Here is a 15,153-nt window from a genome sequence, read left to right as displayed (position 1 = left end):
TGTTGATTTAAAGAAACTGTAATTTGGTGAACATTAATTTCTGTTTTATACAGTATGGATAGCTACAGCATGGATGGTTTGTATTTTTTCAACTGCCACATAATTTTCCAGGTGAAAGATAAAGAAGAACAGTGGCGCTCTTGTGCACCATAACACATCACAGACACTTGTAGTTGTGGTGCTTGCTAGAAATACTGCAAAAAATAAAAAATGGTTTTATTACAGGTAGCTCTGTGTATTCCTTACAAAGCCTTTAGGCTGAACTCCATTTTTAGCTTTCAAATTCAAAGTGGCATATGTTCAGTAGCTTAATATTTTGTTTGCTCTAACTGCTGTTAGTAGATGGACATAATTAATTGAAGCAATAAAATATATATTTACTTCCTAACAGTAAGTACCATAAATTTACTTGGTTGTAAAATTTGTTCTACTTAGAATATAAGCTGTAGAGAACTGAAGAAACCAAGTTTATTTTTTTTAAGTTGTACAAGACTTGATCTCACAAAATAATTCTCTTTTTAAAGAGATTAAATACTTTATTAAGTGTTCAGCACTCTGGTAACCTACCACCTTCTTTTGAAATACATACCTCCCCATATGCTTCTTTTTCTCACATTTCATGTTATTTTGTTAGTCATTGTCAGTATGTAACCATTTCAGGTTCAGTACAGATCAGGTCATTCAATAGATATAAGGGAATACCAATAAAGGCTGCTATGTTGATGGCCTAGCAAAATGAAAATAAGCAATTCATGGTCAATAAAGTAACTTTATTATGTTTAAAAGTTTACATGAGTCTGACTGTTTTGAGATGCTATTCAGCAAACACAAGGAGGCAGGCTTTGATAAAAAAAAAATGTATGGCCTGTGTAATAACTAAAGAAATTATATCTCTAGCTCTGCTCTAAGGCAGTTTGACTCAGAAGTTATTTTTTCAAAAAATTGCAGGGTTTGAGAGGTAGTTCTGTCTTCCAGAAATTTCTGGTTTAGCGTTTAAAGCAAGATTTTTCTTAATAGCTGTTGCTTCAGTCTTTCAGTAGTGTTGTTAAACTCTTTTCAAAGATGATTAGTAGTTTATCTATACTTAGTGGCCATTGATGTTCTAATTCAGAAGTATTGCAAGAATGCCAGAGTTGCCAAAAAAGCATTCGTATTCAGTCATACCTAACATCCTAACATACAACAATGTTTGGATATTCAGTGAATGCATCATGAAAAACTGTGATTCCAGTAAGGAATCTTCTGAAAAGCGCTGCTGTGATGGTTTTTGCTTTATAGTCAGCTAAACATCAGAAAACATTCATATGAGAACAGTAGGCTTGATCTGTTTAGAAAAAGTGTGGAAAATGTACAATGTACATTACAATGTATATTACAATGTAAAATGTACAATTCTCAATATATAGAAAATGACCAGAGAAATCCTTCTGAAGAATCTTACTGTGGTGTGGACATTCCTGGTTTTGTGGGATTAAGCAGAAAATAAAAGTGAAAGAATTTTTTTTTTTTCCCCCACAACTAGTTGACATCCTCATGAATCAGAAGCCATTCAGCTTTTGGAAAAACCCATCTGTTAAATGTGACTGACTGTTTACTTTCAACTTTAGTCAGACATCTATGAAATAAGCTGCTCACTTGCATGCCAATTATAAGACTTTTTTATTTTTTTAATTTATTAGGGAAAAAAGAGATGAAAAATAAAATTCGTGGCCTAACTTGGAACTCTGGAGGGAAAACCATTACTGTGTAGTTTTACAACTGCAATACTGTTAATTTTGTATTGATCCTTCCTCAAAGGAGAGGACTAATAACAGACAGATATTTTTATTGAGCTTTTAATTCATTGAACTTTTGGTTGTATCTTGTTACATTTTTGGGTGAGTAATTTAGAAGTTGTATGCAATTCAGAAGTATTGATGGAAATAGCAGTAACTGGTGTTTGCTGTATTTTACTTAAGAGATTTTGCACATACTTACTTCATTTAACTGGGACATTGTAGAATTGAAATGCATGAAATAATGTTCTTATTTCTTATCTAATAAGATCAGATTCCTGAGCTCTCCAGTTTATTTTTTTTCTGTACTACTTTTATATCCATTTCTAGAAATGTTTTCCATCTTCTAATATTGCTGGTGGTAGAAGACTGTTCCGTGAGCTTCTAATACTACAAATGATTTAAAGCCTATTATTAGAGATTACATACTGAAGAATAGATTTAATCTATTCTTTATTCAGGATAAGTTAATTGGTTAAATATTTAAGAAGTAGACGTCCATTTCATAGTGTACTGTAAGACCTGTTTAGGTTGTGGTATGAGTATAAACTAAAAATATTTCTCAATTTCTTTTTTTCCCCCTTTGCCTTTTATTTTATTTTTTTTTTCTGTCTTCAGTCTTAGCTTGTCTGCTCTGATTTGTGTCAAAGGTTTATAAGTGGGAAAACTGGTTTGCTTGCAGAGCCAGTAAAACAGTGAGAGATGATTGGAATAACAGTGATAAATATATAAACCGCACAGTCCTCAAAGCAAATCGTGAGTAGAAGCAAAAATTAAAAATTATGTTAACTATTGTTTAGTACTTTTGGCACTTGCTTTGATTACATAGGTAATATGTAAAAAAAAATCTGACAGAGGGAGGAATGAGAACATAAAATAGAACAAGTGTGCTCCGAGACTGAAACTTAATTTCTGACATATGTATATTTGTATAAATATAATTTCTGAGGTATGTATGAAACTCCTAAAGTTTAATTGTACGCAGTTAATACAATTATATGCATTTTTCTACCATAGAATTCACTTTTTTTTGGGTGGATCTTTATTCAGCTTGAATTTCTGAAGTAGAATTCAGAATTGTCCTTTTCCTGCCTCAGGTTTGCTGTTGTTTCTAAAGAAGGAATGCATCAATATCAGCATTCTAATTTGCCGAATCACAAAATTGTGGAGGTTGAAGGGAACTTGGTACATCACCTAATCCCATCCCCTACTCTAAGCATGATCACTAGCGCAGGTTGGTTAGGACTGTGTCCAGGCAGTTTTTTAATATCCCCAAAAGACAGAGACTCCAGCTTCTCCAGCCTTTTCCAGTGTGTGATTATCCTCACAGTAGATTTTAATTATGTTTAAATGCAGTTTCCTGTATTTAATTTTGTGCCTATTTCCTCTTGTCCAGTCACTGGGCAACACCAAGAAGGGTCTGGCTTTGGTTTTGCACCCCTTTGATACCCTCCCCACATCAGGTGTTTATTCACATTGATAAGACACTCTGAGCCTTTTCAAGACTAAGCAGTCCCAGTTCTCTGCCTGCCCTGGTATGACAGATGTTGCTAGCCCTTCATCAGCTTTGCGGCCCTTCCAGTGTCGCTCATACTGGATGCCCAGAACTGGAGCCAGTACTTCACATGTGTCACGCCAGTGCTGAGTAGAAGGGAAAGATCACTTCCCTCAACGTGCTGGCAGTGATTCTCCTAATACAGCCGTGGATGCTGTTAGCAGTTAAGGTCAGGAGTGCACTTGGGAAACTGATCTCATGGTTATGCCCATCTAGAGTGCTTTGGTTCAACTCTCAGAGGACTTTAAGAGTATGAAATAGGTTTCTTCCAGCTTAAACTGGAGAGTGTTCCACAGGCGTACTTCAGATTTGTGCTCTAATCACTGCAAGCTGGTTTATCCGCAGGACTTGACCATAACTAATCTAGAGTAGCTTCCTTCTCCCCTTTTGCCTTCTTGAGATCTCAATTATTATAGAATCATACAGCTAAGGTGGTTTTTTTTCTGGTTCAGTTAGAAATATTTCATTTTCTTTATTAGACTATAGAGATAAGCCTTGAAAACTTTATTTTAAATAAACTTAAACTAAATAAATAAGTTTAAATATTGTGCAAAAGCATGGAAACCTGTGAATTCCACATACAGATCTTTTAATCAAATTTCACAAGGCCAGAATGCACAGTGAAGAATGGCTGCATAGAATATGGCATCATTTCCTAGAATTCATATAGATACTATTAGATTACTTGTTTTGCCATCTAACCTTAATAATTGCCAGTCTTCTTTGTAACTGCAAATTCTGTTTCACCTATTTGTTTACAAGTTGCTGTTCTTCAAATAAGAGCAAATGCTAATGTAATGTACTATAACTTCCAGTCATTTTTAAGTAAGTGACATTTTACTTGAGACAGTTTTGACTTGACAAGTTTGCTAGCATGTAAGGTAACCCTGAAATATATTGCTATCAATCCATTTTCCTCTGTAGGATTTAGAATAATATAAAATAGAGTTGAAGAGAGAGTCATGATACTACCTTTTTTTTTTTGTTGTTGTTGTTATGAGTTTCTTAATTTTTTGTGTCGTCTTCTTCCCTCCCCCCCCAATTTTGCCTCAGACTTTTTTTTTTTTCCTACAGTTTTTCTGTAAGCTAATGCTACTTGAAAATAAATATTTAAAAATAATTTGTTTTCTCTGGAATGTTTCAGATTTTTACTTGATTCTGCCAGCCTAATACCTTGCCTTTTGCCAGCTTCCATCATCATATTATGAAGAGGATGTATAAGGCCCTTCAGAGTTGGTTTGACAATGCTGTTAAATCTATTTTTTAAGGTCTTTGAATTCAGACTATTTGGATTTAGCCATGTAGAAATAACATATATTTATGATCTGCATGCAGAAATTACATTAATTTCTGATACATTAATGTTAACAAAAACAAGAATATTTCATTTTATATGAAAATGATTGCAGTAGTTGAGTGCAATCCAATTTAATGTTTTCTTGTCCCTTGCTTCCCGTATTTGTACTGTCTTCCTATGCCAAGCAGTTAACAAACATTTTTCTGTCAGTGGTTTGACAAAGGGAAGAGGAAGGTGTAGAATATGAATGAGTAATAAATTATGGCCTGAAAAAGCTTTCATCCCTTAATCAGAATCAAAATATGGCTGAGGCTTGTGGCAATGGTTTTTGTTACTGTTTAGTGTAATCTATTACTATCAATGCCAAAAATCTTCCATTTCCTAATTTTTTTCTGTATACTAGAGAACTAAATATGTGTGGGGAAAAAGAACTGTAATCTTTTGATCCTGTTAGATGAGGAAAAGTTAAAATGGATAGTAGGGCAGAATTTAGAAGATAGAATCAGGCTATTGTGCAAGCTTGCTGGCTGGAACTTCTGTTCTCCAGTATTTTTACTTGGCAGAGAGTTAGTTTAAAATGGGAGTGAGGGGAGTTTCAGTTGTTATCCAAACATAAATCTGGAATAACTTACTGTGTATTAGGAATGAATGCCTGGCACATACTAAAGACAAAATTCTCACTCTGAAATTGTGCTGTGTATTAGAAAAGGAAAAATAACATGGTACTACGTGACAAAGCAGAGAAGTTTCTGTAAAGCTCACTGTATAATTCCATCCAGCACACCCACACTTAGTATTTGCTGAAGAGTGATTAAGGGTAAAAAATCAAGGCGTAAATTTTGTAGTTATCTTGACAAAACATTTTTCTGAGAATGACTACTTGCCAAGCCTTTATGAATTTGAATATAAATGTCCTGCCTCCAAACTGAGCACAAACCCTCTTGTAGTTAATAATTGGCAAAACAGTTCTGCCTTTGTGTATAAAAGATTACAAGTGACTTTAGATCTACTTAATAATTAATATTTTGACATTAACTCTTGCAGCCTCCTTTACCTCCTTAGTGCTTTACTTTATGCATATACTGCTGTTGTCAGCTACAAAAATGTTTTGCTACTTGACTTGGATAAAGGGGGGAATATGCAATTTGTGTCTGTTAGGAAGCCAAGTGCATAGAACAAGCTGAAAAAGAAATAATAATTACTTACATTTGTTTTTTTCCAGGTATTCCAGATCTTCATCACAAATAGTGAAAACAGATGAGAATTACAGGTCACTTATTTCCAAGATTGTCTGCATTCTTTTAGTACTTCATTTAGGCTTTAAAAACTTGTTAATGTTTGCAGCTGCAGTCTATAGTTTTATTTGTCTCTTTATATCAGAATTTTCAGCAGCTTGGCTTTTCACAGAGGAAATGTTTTATTAGAAGTTACCAGGCAAATAGGTCCTGTAGGTCTAGTTGTTTGCAGTGTATTACTGTGGTCATTATAGACATGCACTTTAAACATTTTTCAGTGTATAGAGAGAATTTCAGAAGAGAAAACTCTGAAATAATTTTCATGTAAAATGGCGTCTCAAGCACAATATTTACAAAAGGTGAAATAACACAATTGTAATACAGAATGCTAAGAGGATTTCTTTCTGTGGTGTCCATACCATTCAGGAGATTAACTCCTAGTTATTAGAAATTGAGTTAATGTGAGTTAATAGAAACTCACATTAAAGCAGTTTTTGTGGCTTAACAAGCACAATAATAATACATTCCACTGCTTTTGCAATATTACAGAAACCAGAACAGCTGTATTTGAAGGAATGAAAATAATTACTCTGTTTTCTTTCAGATATGGGGGAGGGGGAAAATTGGACTCATATTCAGCTTTCTCAGCAAAATTGTTGGTTGTAGGTGGCAAACTTTTAGCCTCTTGCTTATGTGTTCTTTGCTGCTGAGATTGCCTGTGAACGTAAACATGGAGAACAGTTCTTTGACCATTAGTTGCCGGTTTAAAATTTCACTGGTGCTAATAATGCAGGAAAACTATGTTTTGCTCAATGCTACTGAAAATTCAGGAATGAAGTGAGTATTTGCATCTACTGTAGGTTAGACAGGAAAAGGATATAATAGATTTTCTTCATTGGATCAAAGCATATCTTACAGTAAGGATACATGACAGTAGTATTTGTGGGATAAACTACACACAAAGACCGAAGATATGTAAGAGACTTCTGGCACCTTAATTAGCAAAGTTAGTAGTACGAAAACCAACACAAGCGAACATGGTTTTACAGATAGCTTTCATGTAGAATGCTTAGGACATTTCAGAATCAAAGAGAAGGATGACAAAATACGCAGTCATGGAAAGACTTGTGTTTGGAATGAAGATTCTTTGCCTTAGGAATAAGATGTAATGATAATACACAAATATGCAAAGAGTAGAACTAGTTAGTAGACACTTTTTCCTTTTGTCTGTAATAAGGCAAGGGATTACTTACTGCTTTTAGACTCACATATTTCTCTTCAGATAATTTCAAAAGCAAAATTTCAAAACATTAAAAAAATACTATTTTTATTTCAGTAGTGTCTGTAGAGTCAAATACCAAATTATTTCTGCCTCATCCTATACTATTTTTGCCAAATAAATGCCTAGTTATTTCAGATCAACCATTTCACTTGCTGTCTACTTGATAAGTTTAATGATTGTTGATAGAGGGTTTCAACCCCCAAGCCCCTTTTTTGTCTACAGCAGCACTGAGTAAATAAGTTTACTTAAACATACATAAAACCTTGTTTATCACTGGTGAGTTTCAAACTCTGGGAAGTATACTTTACTTCACTATTGTCAGTTCATCAATTGAAACTGACATTGCAAGAGATTTTGACTGGTAGGATATGGTTTGCATTTTATGACTGTGGGTTTCCATGTATTTCATTATAATCAGTTTATTTTATCAATGGTATTTGAGACAGATGCTCTTTCATTACTGAAAGCTACTAGGTGTTGATGCTTTGTCAGTGGTAATTTTCACAAATATTGTATTCTTTCTTAATCACCACCTATTTGAGAATGAAAGAAGAGCTTATGCCTTACCTTTGGAGTGTTTGAAGGGGTCATAGACTCATAGAAGCAACCAGGTTGGAAAAGACCTTTAAGATCATCAAGTCCAACCTTTACCCCAGGACTGCTAAGTCCACCACTAAACCTGAGTTTCTCAGTCTCTGAAATCCTCAGAAGGGAAAGGACTGGCATTGTGGGGCTGCCTACAAAGCATAGAGATGTAACAGTTCTGTAAATACACCCCTTTGGATATTATTGTGGAAAAAACTTATTTTGCTTTCACTATTTAAATGAATATATTTGAAATGAATGTAAAAAAAAAAAAACAAAACACCAAAATAACCCCAGAACCAGAATAACACAAGAATAAGTTATAAATAAGCAGATTTTTTAATGATTAAACATTTGAAAGATTCCTGTTTATATGGAAACAGGGTTCTCTTTATTTAAATTAATTGTGGAAGAGATATGAAGATGCATACTTCAGCAAGTAAGGTAAATCTATATCCAGTAACGACCAAGGGTATTCTGAATTTGTCATTCTAACTCATAACAGTCTAAAATTGATTTACTTTCCTCTAAAAAATATGTGATATTTGCATCTGTCTAACAAACTGATTTAGATGGCCCATAGGCCTAGCATCCATTATGTTAATTCATAAATTTTACTTTATTAAATCATACCATGAAATGTGTTCAGGGATGTTACAGTCAAGTATGTACTTAAAAATCAGCTTAAGATTATAAGCATTGACACCTCATCATATGATGATGATATTTTAATTGACAGTAGACTTAAATTATAGTGCCTTAGACACAAATCTTTATCTTTCTGTGTTTGGACTTCTTTGAAATGTATTTTAAACTTCGCATGTGCTGGTTTCATAATTTTTAATATTAACGTGTCAGCATCCTGAAGATAAATAAGGTGTGGGTTTAAGAGTACCTACCAGTAGTTAGCTTAATATTAGTGCTGTCACTTCATGAAACCTACATAGCATGGAATCTACATAGCATTTTCTTGATAAAATTATTGTCTTTCACCTGTCATGGTCACTTATAGTTGGCCCTATCTTTTATCATTCCTGAAGTTTCACTCAGAGTTGACTTTTACTTGGTTGTTCTTTACTGAAAACTTGAATATAAAGGTGCTAGGTTGTTTAGTAAATTGTAAACGTGGAAGTAGAGAAGTGTTGAAGGGCACAAGTACATTTTTTATTATTTTAGGGAGTATTTAAATGATTGGGCAACCCAACAGTTTTAACATTCAAAAATTTGTCAGCTTTGCACTCTCAAATAAGGAATGTACACTTTTGTCTGTTTTGAATAATCAGTGTATATGGGACATGAAATACTAATTTTAAAATCCAGAGAAATGAGTTATCACACTCACCAGCAGAACCTGGGTTAAGTTTTGTATCAAGCGATCTAATTTTATTAGACAAACTGATAATAGATGGAAAGGGCAGCTTGTGGGCATATAATGCTGCCTTCTGCAGCAGACATCAGCATAAGAGCAGTTTGAAAGCAACTGTGTTATATATTCTTGTTTACTGAGATAATTTGAAGGGAAAAGACTATCTCTAGTGTATGAATTGAGGCTTGTAAGGAAAGAAATGCTAAAGCTGCAAAGCAAGTAAGAATCACTTGCAGACCTCTGCATCCTCCAGGGAGAAGGACACTGTGATATGCCATGATAACCACCCCATGATAATATTTGGTAGAGTTGCATCTTACAGTTCTTAAGCTCTGCATTTGGAAGTGTTTTGTAGGACTCCCTCAAGGGTCAGAAGTGACAGTTAGTAAAATGACTTTCTTGTGAAAAATGTCCTGTATTTGGTTACTGAATGCTTTTGTTCCGTTTTCCTTTCTCTGTATGTTAATCCTAGTATATAATTATTTGATTTTATCCACTGTTTTCTGAAGCATATAAAATTCTGCCATGAGCCTATCTAAAATTCATAGATTTTTGGTAGTAAAAAGGTAACTTTAATTAGAAGTTACTAATCATTGTTAATCATTAATTTTCAGGATCATGTAAAAAAATGGCGACTTTATTTGCTAGGAAAGTTTAGTAAAATCTGTCTTGTCTGATTTAAAGATCCGGTTTGTGTCTTGTGTCTTTTGATGCTATATATACATATAAATGAAATAATAGATGCTTAACTCCATTTAATAAATGGAGTTACTGCTGACTGGTTCTTGCTACATGGAGTTCCATTTTTGAGATATATTCATACACTCTACGCATGTATGTAAGTAATAAAAAAATTACTCATGTATAATTAGGGATAAAAATTGACTTGAAGTTCCCATTTGAGAGTTGCAAACAAGGGTGGTGATTATTTACAAAAGCACTTAATATTGCATAATAGTGATACAAGCATCAATTTGAAATCAGGAGTACTCATCAAGAAAAATAAAGCATGAATCTTAGAAAAATATCTCTCAGTATCTCTGCAAGACTGAATATATCTAGATTTCACTGTCATTGCTCACTAGTAGTGCAATAGTACTTGTGTTAAAACACAAGATGATTTTGTCTTTCAGATTTGTTGTGGGAAGCATTGCTTTGTTTGCCTGTGGGTTTTGCCTTAGATAATCACTTCTGGATTTTTGTGTATTTTCTCTCCTTTAAAGGTCGTTTGTATGCAATGCAAACAGGGATGAAGATTGATAGTAAAACCCCAGAATGCCGTAAATTTTTATCCAAACTTATGGACCAGTTGGAAGCTGTAAGTACAATTTATTGCTTTCCTCTAAAATGGTTCACAGTGTTACTTTCATTTTTATGTAAGCTTCTGCAAATACCATCTTTTCTCTTTCATCAGTCATTTATGCAGCTATTCTCTATGCAGGCATTCTGTGTATAATAAATTGGCAGAAGGATTGAAAGGAGATAAAACTATACGCATGTTTATATGTACATATGCATGCACAAACATAACAGATTTTTATATAGCAGACATTTGCCATGATACTTTATTCATACATATTCTCCTGGGAAATAATAATTCATTACAAAATAAATACCAGTATTCTAGAAGACTTCAGGCTAGCCTAGTCTTTGGGTGCTATTAAAATTTTTTGACCTGAACTGTTGTACACAAGGACTGGGGTTTGAGTTTTAGGTTTTGTTTGGGTTTTTTGTTTGTTGTTGGTTTTGGGTTTTTTTTTAACATTTTCTAAAAGATAAAGATACTTTTGAAGTTACATAAAGTTCTCTTGTTAGAGATTGGGGACCTTATACTATGCTTTTTTGTAAGCACAGTCTTATCTGTGTGGGTAAGAGATAGCGATGTCATGCTCTTTTGAGTGGACTTGATAGTATTAAAAGCAAACAACCTGAAACAGAACAGAGTTAAAGAAAGGTAAAGGCATTGTACAGATGGTCAGTGGAAGTTCCAGGAGCTGTTTATGTTCACATACTGTAGTTTTCAGTAGCCTTGAAGGTTTAAGTGCTCATTTGCAAGCAGAAAGTAATGTTGAAAAATGAAGCAGCAGTTCTTTTTGTATTCAGTATTAAGATTCCATCCAAAATCTAGTTAGAGCATGCCTGAAGAGTTTGTGTGAAACTGGTGCAATAGCCTTCAATTCTTCGTGAAAACACCCCAAAATGTGAACCATTTGTCTTTTTTTCGTACCTTGTACTTCTTGCTATGTTTTAACTATGATTTGAAAATCAGAGTGACCCATTTGTCTTTTTTCATACCTTGTACCTCTTGCTATGTTTTAACTATGATTTGAAAATCGGAGTAGTGGAAAATCCAGTGTACAGTGACTCCGCATTGTGTTATTTCATCAATTTTTGACATCTTTAATGAATCTGATTTTCATGTTCAAAGGGGAAGAGAGGTGAGATTAAAACTCCAGAAGATTTTGCTCTTCATTTCCTTAGGATTGTTAAAATCTATTTGATCCATTGTGGTACTTCAGCAACTGGTCTGTCTGCAATGTTCTCTTTGCTTCAATTTTTGAAAGACTAGAAAAGCAGCAAAACCATATGGTTTCACCTTTCAGTTGCTGGTAAAATTGGCTGTGTGACAACTGATGCTTAGGTACTGAAGTTCCTTCTATGTACCCAAGTGGTTGAAGGATGGAGAGAGCACTTCTAAGCAGATATAATACAGAATTTTGGGAGCTAGGAAGCTTGGGTATACTGACAGGTTGGACACCTGCAGGAAAAGCAGCCATTTTCAGTCTGCCCTTAACCAGCAGGGGCACAAAGGTGTGCTGTAGTTCTGCCCAAAATGTGTCTCACAGCTTTCTGTGTGTTGCTGCAGTTGATTTAGATGTTAAGAGAGAAGTTTACAAACAATACTAAACATCATTGTTGCCAAGAATAAAACAGTGCAGATATATCTGGAAGATAACCAGATGTGTTCTTAGCAAGAAGCTTAATAATATTCCAAATAGATGAGAGTGATTTTGTGTCCCAAATGTATGTTTCTGTCAGAAATACTTGTATGTATAATTGTGTTGTTTTGCTTTTCCAGTAGATAACTATTTCACTTAAATGTTTGTGGTAAAACTAAAGCAAATGTGCTTGATTTTTAGGTTCAAATTATCAACCATCATTTAAAAACTCAGCATTGCTGTACTGATGCATAGATTGTGTGAAGGGTAATTTCAAAAGTAAACAACTTTGTTAACATCAATATTTTTAGAAGTATATGTAACACTCATTTGAGCATTTGAAATCATGTCCATTGAACATCAGATCAAGAACAGTATGAGGTTATTTTCTAAGTGTAAGGTGTATATATAGGCTGGTGAAATGTATATATACACGCACAAAAATAATCTTCTTACTCAATTTAATGTAGTGCTTCATTTCAGTTATATATCTTGCAACTTACAAATTGTGGTACACTCACAAGAAAAACAATTACACTTTGTAAAACAAATATATTTTGAAAAATACGTGGAGCATGAGTTTGACAAAACTCTTCAAATTTGAAGTTGTATTTGGAAAGTTTCTATTTCACTACTGAAATCAAATAACTTTTCTGGCAACATTCTGTGTTTTAAAAAGTTGGCAGCAATCTGAAAAATATGGAAATGCAGCTTGCATGATTAAATATTCTTCACATGCACAGTGAGAAAGAACTGCCATTCAGGGATTGTGTTTAAATATCTCAGCAAAATAAAGGCTGCAGGTTAGTATCATGCAGTGTTCCTGTTTTTGTTCTGTAAGGATAACCTGAGATTTCCTTATACAGAAACAGTAGGCCTATTCAGAAGCTGTAAATCCACCTGTTGTGTTACAGGGTTATTTGCTTTACTGATTTTTATTGGGAAACCTGAGTATCCTTGTAACGTCTTTGAAAAGAGGTCTTTGCACTACAGTGCACTGCTTACACTGAAAATTCTGGTAAATCTGTAGGTCACTAGTCTGCTCAAGGTAGGGCTTAGACTTAGAAAAATGTAATGAACTGCAGTGAAATGCCTTACAAGAGGGAAGACAGATGGTCGCTCTGACCTACAGTATGTTTATAAAGCATGCCTTACTGTATCAGTTGAACTGTGTGGAATCCTGATACAGGCTTCAGAGTGCTTGTTTTTTGTGTTTTTTTTAATAATAAAGGCAAAAATATCTGTAGCTATTCCTTCACAGTATTGTAGTTGTGTTTATTTTAAAGGTTTGAGTTTTGGTTTGAAGTATTTTGTGTTGTTTTGGTTTTTTTGGTGGGTTTTTTTTTGGTGTTTGGAATTTTTTTAAGTATTCAGAGCTAAAATAAATAATTGAAGTGTATGCTTTTTCTTTTTTAAACTGTACTTCGCTTTGTTTAAATCAGCAGCTTCTTGTACTTGAATTCTGTTGCAGAATTGCTAGGATCTAATAACGTAACTGTCTTTTTTTCAATGTTCTTAAGATGAAAAAGCAATTTGGTGATAATGAAGCAATTACTCAGGACATTGTTGGTTCTGCTCATGTGGAGAATTATGCCTTGAAAATGTTTTTGTATGCAGACAATGAAGACAGAGCTGGGCAATTTCATAAGTAGGTGAAAATCTTTGGTTTTGTTGTCTGAATTAAGATACCGGTCAGGAAATTTGAATATCCACACTCTTTAATTTCACTCGAAACAAGAATTGGGCTTTAATGCATTAATTTATATCTTTCAGAAAACTAAATTTGTTACTACTGGTATGTCTCTAACTTCATACATTAACTAGCATCCTCATTCTTGTCTTCTGTAAGTGGTTGCTCACCTACTGGCAAGCCTTTAAAAACCCCAGGCTAACTGGGAGCTTAACATCAAGCATGTTACAGAATCATAGAATGTTTCTTCTGTCCTCTGATATTAGAATAGTTTTGATGATACATTATGTGGTTTGATTTACAGCAGTTACTACAGCAGCCAGGAGACTAGTCAATGCATTGCTAAATTTAAACATTGTGAAGTAAGTTCTGTAACATCAGAATAAAAAAAGAGTAAAATTAGTGATGTCTGGTTTGAAATAAGCCAGTTTGGTCTAAAATACAGCTTCTAAAAATGTGATCCTGAGAGACTGACATTACCAAGTTAGTGAAATGTTTTAATTTTTCCAGAAACATGATAAAGTCCTTTTATACTGCAAGTCTCCTGATAGATGTTCTAACAGTATTTGGGGAGCTCTCTGAAGAGGTAAGTGGTGGGGATGTCAATGTATTATCTGATTGCCTTTCCTAACAGGTGCAAATTACTTGGTTCGTTCCTTACAGTTGTTTTTATAATTTGTGAATATAAACTTCAAAGAATATAACTTCTAATTATATTGTCAGATATGTGTTAGTCATTGTAATTGTGCTAAGTATTTTGAAGAAATTACATATGAAATATTAGACACCATTATCTGTTGGAAGATGCTTCATGACTTAGGTGCCAGTTAGAAATTCAAATTGTGATGATTACGGTGGGATGCATATATTACATTGAGCAAGTAAAAATTATTATAGGGAAAAAGATGAAAGGTTCCTGGCTTTTTCGACCTTTTTTCTCCCTCAAGCAAGAACTTTAGTGCTAATAACTGAGGTAGAATCATGTACAGTTTTAGTTAGAATAGATATTTTGCCATTGAAACAAACACTGCTTTTAAAAGGTGATATGTTAAGTTTGAAGAATGTAGATTTATTTCATAAAATAATGTCTTGCTATCTGGCCATTAACACATGAATGTTTTAGTTGAAAAAAAAATCTACTAAAGTAACTAACCCAGTGCTCTTCATGGTAGGTAGTCTTTCACTCAAACAAATATTCCAGAATTGGAACACTTTTATTAAGTTCACCAGAATAATCTCTTGGCCTATTTTAAACCAAAATTTTCTGTTAGATGTGTAGTTAACTGCTCTCTGTTATTCATGCCCAATAGAAGAATTAATCTCCAATAGAGAGGAGCACATACTTTTAATAAAGTACTCCTTGTTTTGAAAATTGAAAATGCTAAATTAACTGAGAAGCTCAATTTGAAAATATCATAATATAGTCAGT

General features: G+C 33.8%; 1 protein-coding gene across 5 annotated transcripts in view; it reads left to right on the top strand.

Annotated features, from left to right (window-relative positions):
- VTA1 (vesicle trafficking 1) overlaps window positions 1–15,153 on the top strand; it is a 36,500-nt gene that overhangs the window by 2,880 nt on the left and 18,467 nt on the right. For 3 of the 5 annotated variants that reach the window (XM_057407175.1, XM_057407178.1, XM_057407196.1), the window contains exons 2-4: window positions 10,319–10,413; window positions 13,555–13,682; window positions 14,235–14,310. In XM_057407175.1, the coding sequence (XP_057263158.1) occupies window positions 10,319–10,413; window positions 13,555–13,682; window positions 14,235–14,310 (299 nt within the window). Of the gene's footprint in view, window positions 1–5,849; window positions 5,898–8,323; window positions 9,477–10,318; window positions 10,414–13,554; window positions 13,683–14,234; window positions 14,311–15,153 lie in introns of those variants that run through there. The other 2 variants (XM_057407185.1, XM_057407205.1) reach the window with 2 other exon arrangements.

Source organism: Pezoporus wallicus, unplaced genomic scaffold (genome assembly GCF_028554395.1).
Source record: "Pezoporus wallicus isolate ANWC-B61680 ecotype Strahan unplaced genomic scaffold, APGP_CSIRO_Pwel_v1 contig_3817, whole genome shotgun sequence".
NCBI lineage: Eukaryota > Metazoa > Chordata > Aves > Psittaciformes > Psittacidae > Pezoporus > Pezoporus wallicus.
Note: the sequence above shows the minus strand (reverse complement) of the source record. Positions and strands in the feature narration are given on the sequence as shown.